Here is an 8,888-nt window from a genome sequence, read left to right as displayed (position 1 = left end):
CAAAGACATTATACTCTGTGTCTATAACCGCACTTTGACCTCATCGTCCAACTTCTAACCGACGCAAACGCTGCTTTCGTATGTCCGCACGGAGATAACCACACTTGTATCATCTTCGTACATCATAACGGCCCGCTTTTTGGTTTTGCTGAGCGTGACTTAAGACGGTACCTGCTTGGCTTCCGCCGCATTGTCTTGGCCAGAACCACCATCTGCGCAGGTGATAGCTGTGGCCGTGGCAGAGTGATACCACGATGACGTCAAGACACCTGCTCTCGCGTCACCAACATCGAGTGAAAAAGCCGGCGCTTTCGCCGTAAAGCGAGCTGTTCTGTGTAACGTTTATCCTTGTTAAGAAACTCCTTGCACTCACATTTCGCCAAGGTTGTCATAATTATATGTTCTACACACATTTACAGTGCCAAAATACTGTGTGGTGACCTGTGCGCGCAGGTTGCTCCGAAAGGTCAGGTTACGTGCCTTCACGTAAAAAGTGGGAACTTAATGCATCATTGTGTCAAGGCCGACAATACAAAAAGATATTTCTGAAAACTTGTGTTGTGCAGGCTTTCGTTCTCCGAGACAAGGTGATGTTTGAACCATGTGTTCTAAAAAAAAAAAAGCATAGAACTCAAGTGACACCTAGAGGTGCTATTGTTGCGAGAGCTCTTTTCATGTACTACCACGTTTCATATTGTCAAAGCTGATCCGTTCATATAGCATTAGAGCTTGAATCTTACAGTGGTGCTCACGTCGGTAAACGGAGTCACTTAAGCGTGGTAAGCGTTAAGCATTCGCTCCCTAAAAACTATTTTTTCTGTGCTTCTAGAATATTAGAACGTTCACCACACGCGAGACGCTGGTCGAAGCTGCAAAATAATCTGATTCGGAGATCACAAATCCAAAGATATAAAGTACAGCCCTCGTTTGTTTAATCAACATGCTATGGGCACATTAGGAATTGCGGTGAACTCTGTAGCTTGTAAGGGTAAGTTTAGAAGCGCTTGCGTGGCTTTAAACATGGATGCTTTCTTTTAGTTACTTTCACACTATGTACAAGTATCAATATTGCATATTTAGAAATGAACCCCATACGTTTTTGCAAGTAAATGAAATGAAGTGTTGTTTGTGCGCAGATAGTCCAATCGTTAAACTTTAGAAGGCTAGCAGCATTGAATTTAGGTCACTCGGTAGTATTCACATGAAAAACAGCAAGTGCGTAAATCTTGAACGTATGTGTGTTGCCGATAGGCCGACTGCTGTCTTTTGGTTTTGAGTGCATGCATGAGTAGTGAAATTGTGCCATCGGGCCTAACATCGCTCACGTGCGCCCCATCCCTCTCGCCGACAGACAGATTACTGACAGGCCCGCACTTATAACCGATTATTGAGCACAAGTGAATATGATGCAGAAATAAGCACATAATACATAAACAGGTGAAACCTTTATCAATAATCTAAGTTTCTACTTACGTCTTGTACGCTCTTCCTCCCGATAAGTATTCCGTAACTTATTTATTTATATATTTCACATACAGCCGATTCTATACAAGATTTTAGCAGGAGGGGCATGTGCGAGAACAGTGTTCCAAAGATAAAATAGTTTGTATAATATTAACAGCACAAGACAACGAAATGTGTCGCAATAAACACAAGCAAAGGGTATGGTTAAACGGAACGTCAACATAATATTAGGTAATGATATGGTTAATGCCGTCGGCTTATGGCGCGTTGGCGATTATGCAATGTGAGTTGGTTAAGATGAATTTCGCTTCAAATTCTGTTTCTATAAAATTTGTAAAAACCATCCACGCGATGCTAGTTCCCTGCATTCAATACATTGTAGCATAATGAGAGAACCAGAAATTACATGCATTTTGGGACGGCTTGTGAACACTCGGGTGACTTCATGTATTGGGGCAACACAACACAGCCGAAATAAAAATGTTGCCTAACTTATTTCGAACATTTTCATTGATTGCAGATGAAAGCGAATCTGTTTTATCTGACTACTTCTATTTTAGTCTTCGGTAAGAACGTTTATTATATTCTTAAAAAGTTCCAGTAGCGTTTTGGGCTCTGTACAGAATTTGCTTTAGGACCATTACTGACTGATAATGCTCAACTGAAGTTGCAATGAGAGTGTTTACATCTAATGTCTTCTGGTACGCAGGCGATAACTATAAAGTAATGTTCAGAATTTGATCTGCGCTATTTACTGCGCTTCGGACTTTTTAGTTCATAACAGTGGGTGACGTCAGCAGAACTAGTATAAGTGAACAGTTAATTCTATGTTGATGCCAGTTATAGGCCTTTTACAGCTATATTGTCGGTGTCCTTGCAGTCGGCGGTTTAGCCGCGAGAGGGCAATGAACACCGTGTCAAGTGTATACCATACCACGTCATGACAACAGTATTAATGTGAAGCATTATTAGGATCGATCGGCGATTTTTTTCTTACGGTGGAATGGGTAGTGTAGTAGAATTTTGACCTGCAATGCAGGGCGAGTGAACGTACCTCTGTTCTGCATAATTAAATAATAAATCAGCATAAAACCTGAACATATAATGTGTCTCATATGTATATCTAAAGCATACGGACCTCTTGAGTGAATGGAAGAATGGATGAATGCAATGAAAGTGAAGGACAATACACAGGAACGGATCTCAGAGAAGCGCGTCTTCATTAGCCCACTTCGATCCCATCATCTGGGCATGCCCCAAAGCTTCACCCACCAACACCCACCACACTAACACTACACGCATCATCACTACGGCCGAGCAGTGGGAGACTTTGCCGCTCAGCTTGGATCCAGAAGCGCAGCTCTGGGCCGTCCGGATGGCCGAAGACGCCGCGAGAAAGCAAGGACTGGCCGCCGTCTGAGGAGGGGGAGGTCTGGGGGTTATCCTCCCAACCCCTAGACCTCCCCAGACCTCGCTCTCTCCCCTTTGAGTGTCTTCCAGTATTTATTCCGCTAACAAGGGAATAAATCGATTGTTGCAAGTAGCGCTTTGTCGTGTGTGTTCCTCATATGTGTGTCTCGTCTAAAATGTTGCGCATTCCAACCTCTAGTATGCTATACCAACACGCCCAGTCTTCAACCTTGGGAGGTCACCAGGGTTGAAGACTGGGCGTGTTGGTGGTGACCTCCCAGCGAGAGAGAGTTACGGTACTGCACTTCTCTCTTCATTTCTTATTTTAAAAGCCACTTACTACTACTTCAACCTTGGCAAGTTTCGTCCCAACCTCCGCCACCCCTGGACCCCATCATGGACACAATAAAGTTTTATTTTGCTCTCTCTCCACAACAAGTACAACGAATTGCACGTGCTCACATAGGTAGTAAGACATAGGACATTGGAGAGTAAGACGAAAACAGGCGCGTGTTTCGTTGTTTTGGGAAGTGTGAAAGCCTCAAGGAGAGTTACAAGTGGGAAAGTAACACGATAAAAAAACGCGTGCTCCTTTTGCTTCGAGAACGTCGATAATTAGAATTGATGAAACAAATAGTTTCCTGCATGAATGCAGGAAGCACTGTGACTCGATCTTGTAAATTCTGATACAATACCAAGAGCACGCACAAAAGATGCCGATACATGTGTTTGCAAGGGGACTTCCCGATTTGAATAGCTGCGGCTACATCTCCTACTTCAGTCTTTATAGGCCACTACTCACGATTCTCAATGCACCACCCGGCATGGAATCGTCGACCAGTGTATCACAAAATAAACGTGCCTAACACATAACAAAAACACGTCAACACGTCAATAAAGCACGTTTTATTACTGCAAGCGTGTATTACTTCTACTGGTGGCAATTAAACGCGTCTCATCATCAACCCTTATCGTCCACTTTCATTTTTGTGTTGCCTATTATTTACATGTGATAAGAAACATAATATACAAATTGAACATGATAATTATTTACACGTTTCAATCAAGCATAACAATTCATTTCTACTATGAATTCCATGGTCTCATTGTCTATTTTTTCATATATTTGCGATTCCGGTAATGCCGCAGCATACGGCTTCAGAAGAATATATTTCAGAGGACTCAGTGCACGATTTCTGCGCTCTTTTTGTCATTGCCATGAGGTAATTAGCCACATAATGCTTTCTCTTTTACATTTTTTCAGGCCATGCGACACCAGCCGTCAGAGAAGACGATGTGCGACAAAGCGTGCTTGACAGCCTCGGAAACCGTTCTATTCAATTGGAAGACATCAAACTTTCTTTCAGGCAGTACCTCTTTGTTAAGTACAAATTTGACCTAACTCAGGGTTTCCTTCTTTTACGCATGGCTGAAGCACGAGATGCCGAATGCAGAACCGTGGTGACTAAACGCAACTACGTGTTTACTACCTGCTACTTCGATATTTCTCGAAGCGTCGCAATCTACTTTGTCTCGCCGATACAAGACACATCGCATAACTTGAAAGACTTCAATGCCAGCGCTACTGTCACGAAAGGCAGCGTACAAGTTTCCATTACGCTAAAGCCACCTGGTTACAAAGGTATGTAGCAAGTATTTCTTATCTGAAGTATATCTTTTAAATGGTAGTTTTATTATACTAAAGGAAGGGAAATTAGTAGGGGAACCGTGTGCAAGCGACGATGCTCAGTGGGTCTTTGCCGCATAGCTACACACAGGCTACGAGGAACGCCGTACAGTGGAGAGCTCAAGACTTTCCCACTTTAGGACTAAGTGATGTGCTCCGAAATCATAGTACGCGGAGGCTTTAACATTCTATTCTGGCAGGAAGTAGCCTAACGAGGCGAGGAATCGAATCGCGTCTGCGTGGTCAGCAAATTACCGTAGCCGCTAAGCCATGACGATGTGTTAGTATATATTATGCATAGTATATTGAAGGATGACTAGCGAACATGTCGTGGAGGGCAAACAGTGCCGACGGAAGTGTATTACCAGGGCCGCTTTAAAATTGGCGATATGCTTGTGAGGTTCAACATTGCATTGCGGCTAATTTTGTTAAGTGTGCGCCACTGTAATGCAGCAGCAAAGCGCTAGCTACCTTTAGAGGAAGCCTGTCTGCTTTTCCTTCTTGACAACTTCATACTGCTGCCAGAAATAGCGGGAACTGTTGTTTATTTCTTATAAAAAGAGCACGTAGGCCTAGACAAAGAAAAAAAAAAGAACAAAGCAGAGGCGAGGGGGCAAGCCGGCAGCACGTGCAATTTCCAGGAGGAATTAGGGTGCACGTGTTAGGAGCTCGTCTGTGTCCGGTAGGCTTGCGGGTCTGCCGCCTGCATCTCCAATTGAAAAAGACGGCACTCGTGGTCCACCTGCGCTTCTAGGCAGGTCCAGATGAGGTGAGAAACAACCTAGCCGGTCCGTCGGGCCGGGCAATCGGGCCATGCTTGAGGGATGCGGTTGCGCTCCCCTCTCTAAAGCCCAGACCACACGTACGCTTGCGGACGCGCGCAAGCTCGCGTCTACTCGCCTTGCGATTGCCGCGCCAAGCGAGGAATGGTGGTTTGCATCCCCAAATAGGCGCGACGGCGCGCGCTCACTGGCCTCACTCGTTGACGCCTTGGCAGACGCCACTTCGTACTTGTTTATCGACAGTGTTTCAAAATGCTCCGATATCTATAAACGTAATTGTTATATTTTTAGAACTGTTAGATCAGCACAAAAAGTGAAGAAGAAGCACTTTCTTGCATGCATGGTATAAATCTGCTTCACTTAGAGTTGAATGTACCGCACCGTAGCTGCGTAGCCCGGCGCGCCGGCGCGAGGCAGCTCAAGCGCACAATATCAGCGAGGAGCTGATCACCGAGATCGCGCCGCGTTTCGACGCGTACGAGCCGTGCCGCACCGTCTGCGCATGCGTGGGCGCGCAGACGCGAGCTTCCGCGCGTCCGCAAGCGCACGTGTGGTCCGGGCTTAAGATGTGAGGGCCGCTGGAGAGACAGTGCCCCCAGTCCAGATGAGCCGCACGAGCAGTATATGAGCTGGGGCAATCAAGGAAGAATCTGGATGGTTCAGACTTTTCGCGCCGTTAGTTATTGTACGAAGTTCTGACGCTCGGATATAGTGCTATCGGTTAATACCCGTGCCACACGGACCAAGTAAAGTGCACTTTAAGCGAGTGCACTTCACCGCGTTGAGCGTCACTTTGGCGGTGCGCTGCTACACGAGAAAGAAAGTGTTTTTCCAAATTGATGGCCATGGCGACCGGGAGTCAGACGGGAAAGCATATATTTAATAATATAAAAATGTGTGCACGAAAACAGTTTATTATTGTTAGAAACAACATTTACAATCCAGCTTTACAAGCGCCGGCAACGACGGCAGCTTGACCAGCAACAGTCAAAACGACTCGATCTGCCAAACAACTGCGCAGCCATTACCCGGCGTGGTCGTGAACAGCCCGAGAGCGAGAGTATTGTTTTTGGCTGTTCTTGTTGTTTTCTTGCGGTGTGGCACATTTTATTATCTTGTAACGTTAGCAATTTAAAACAATGTTTTTAAACATTACTACCGACTCTTCTTTCAATATCACTTTATGTATCTTCTAAGCATTGCTAACGAGGCGACACACTTCGCCGCCGCGAAGTCAGTTCGCCGAACACACTCGCCGGCGAGTGCGCACTGCAGTGAGTGTCACTAAGCGTTCCCGTGTGGCAGCCTGCGAATGACACTAGCCCCGAAGTGCACTCGCTCAAAGTGCACTTTACTTTGCCCGTGTGGCACGGGTATAAGCTGACTTTTTTCACTCGCTTCCATGGAGTTATCCTAGAAATTATGTCTATGTCCTGAAGATGATCTTTTTCGCGTGCTGCCTTATGGCTTTATGTTTCTCCAAAATAAACATAAAAGTGACGAGTACTAACGGGGTTTAATAGCAGTCGTCAGGCGATATAGACACGCAGAAAACCAACAGTCCTAGCTCCCGGTACCAACAGCAACCAGAGCTAGGGCCTCGCGCCAGAGCGACGGTAACGTCCCCAGAGCTTCGTGCGTCTTCTTTACAACACAAGCTTTTGATACAAATAATACTAAAAATAACACACAAGGCACAGAATACCAGGGAGTCCGAGCCCACCTAAGCACATCAATTAACTTAAGGAGTGCGAGAATGAGGTATCGATTGCGGCAGTGTGTCTATCGTGAAATGAAGGTATCGGATGAGAGAAAAGTTGATGCGCTGATACAATGAATGGTGGATGCAGAAAGGCACCAGCTGATATACTGATGGTGTCAGCGGAAACATCGTAACAATTCCTCAACTCCCGACATCCAAGTGCAAAATATCATCAAAGTATTGTCAGCTTCTAAAGCAACCTTCTGCCTTTACTAAAGAAAACATGATCGCTTGGGAGAGCCCTTATATTCTTTCTATTAACCAGAAAACGCCACTAAGACCAAGTTTCATTTAAATGCCAAAAAGGCCGCGAATCTCAGCTTCGGCTGTCCTACAGCCCGTTACCATCCCATTTGGATGAAATTACAAAATACCGCTGATTTAAACAGCTGCTGAAAAATGCACATGCCGTCGGCTTCTTTGTATTATGTGGGTTCAGTTCTGGTGATGAAGTAGGCGTACTAAATGTGGTGTGTTGAATTCCTAAACATGGTATAGTAAATAATTCATAACATGTGAAAACGAAATTGCAAAGCTATTGTTACTGAAACGTTGTGGAATATGAGTGCTGTCAGATAAATGTGAGCGTGGATGAGAAACATTTTCCCTGACTATTCTCTTCGCTTTTGCTTCCCAGGTTATGGAGATCCTCTCATGGTGACAGTGTATGTAAGCGCGAAAAGCGTTAACATCAGTCACCCGCCGGATATATTTGGTTCTTCAAAAGTTCAAAAAAATTTTCAGAGAAAAGCCCGCACGTATATCACAAAAAAGATCGTGGAAACGTTGGAAAAAGCCTTGAAGAATGTGGAACATCGCCTTCGTGAGATCTGGAGAAATTCTACATTGAAAAGCTCAACTGATGCGCCAACCACTACGACGACAGGTGAACGTTCCTCTGATGTGGCGAGCACTATTACCAAAGCGACGACTCAAGAACTAAGCACCACGACAACAGGCACACCTGCAACAGACAAGAATTCAACGGAATTGACGACTTCATCTACCAGCATAAATAACTGCTAATCAATGTCAATACAAGCAATAAATAGCGATGCATGGGCAATGTTACACTTATTCGCGTGAGCGCCAGAATTTTTGGATAAAGTGATTGAGCTATTGTGAGATAATGTTTTCTATCTGTTTGAATAATAATAAGTAAGAATGTAGTAAATTATGCAGCTTTATGCCGTTACCGCATTACTATTTTGTAGAAATGAACAAGCAACTATGTCAATAAATTAACAACAGCACGTAATCAGCGCAAGTACGCCAAACAACAGAACGCAGTTCTACTAAGCATAGTAAGGTACTCGTTCACTTTGAACAATTATCTCATAACTACATTACTTGCTTTTAAGGAATTCAAAGACATTACCATGTCCATTTATACTGACGAGACAACGATCAGTTTGGCAAACGGCAGAGTTCGAGACTTGGTATGGTGTAGTGTCATTCCTGCACAAGGATAGGTGAGGTAGTGGGTTTCCATGACTGAACTCCGAGTGTTTTTTCAGTAACGTCCGCTCGCCCTTGAATTTCTACTTAGTGCGGTGAACTAGGTATCTGTACGAATGTTCTAAAAGCCATATTTTTCGTTGAAACTGTGTCCGTGAAGCTATAATGGCAGCGCTCGCTCACAAGACTGCCAATTGGTGGGCCTAATGTGTTCTTGTTAACAAAGAACAATGTACCATATACAAAAAGCATTTATTGCTCCTTCTATGCGAAAATGAGAGCTAGCCGAAATAGTACATAGTGTTCCTCGATGAGACACGATGAG

At 44.5% G+C, this 8,888-nt stretch overlaps 1 protein-coding gene across 3 annotated transcripts; it reads left to right on the top strand.

Annotated features, from left to right (window-relative positions):
- Positions 1 to 679: 679 nt before the first annotated feature.
- LOC119455639 (uncharacterized) lies at positions 680 to 8,171 on the top strand. 3 transcript variants are annotated; one of them, XM_037717058.2, is made up of 4 exons: positions 680 to 779; positions 1,985 to 2,030; positions 4,139 to 4,516; positions 7,743 to 8,171. In XM_037717058.2, exons 2-4 carry the CDS (start codon positions 1,985 to 1,987, stop codon positions 8,129 to 8,131), a joined length of 813 nt encoding a protein of 270 aa, XP_037572986.1. In that variant the 5' UTR covers positions 680 to 779; the 3' UTR covers positions 8,132 to 8,171. The 3 variants fall into 3 exon arrangements, with proteins under 3 accessions (XP_037572986.1, XP_049524879.1, XP_037572987.1); XM_049668922.1 differs by lacking the exon at positions 680 to 779 and adding an exon at positions 789 to 966; XM_037717059.2 differs by lacking the exon at positions 680 to 779 and adding an exon at positions 789 to 988.
- The last annotated feature ends 717 nt before the right edge of the window (positions 8,172 to 8,888 follow it).

The sequence above is a fragment of the Dermacentor silvarum genome, chromosome 6 (genome assembly GCF_013339745.2).
Source record: "Dermacentor silvarum isolate Dsil-2018 chromosome 6, BIME_Dsil_1.4, whole genome shotgun sequence".
Taxonomy (NCBI): Eukaryota; Metazoa; Arthropoda; class Arachnida; order Ixodida; family Ixodidae; genus Dermacentor; species Dermacentor silvarum.
The sequence above is the reverse complement of the archived record's forward strand: the minus strand, read 5'-3'. Positions and strand labels throughout refer to the sequence as shown.

Coding starts and splice junctions, on each gene's coding strand:
- LOC119455639 (XM_049668922.1), top strand. CDS start 946: ATGGGCACATTAGGAATTGCG. Junction 967..1,984: donor TGGGCACATTAGGAATTGCG/GTGAACTCTGTA, acceptor CATTGATTGCAG/ATGAAAGCGAATCTGTTTTA. Junction 2,031..4,138: donor TACTTCTATTTTAGTCTTCG/GTAAGAACGTTT, acceptor ACATTTTTTCAG/GCCATGCGACACCAGCCGTC.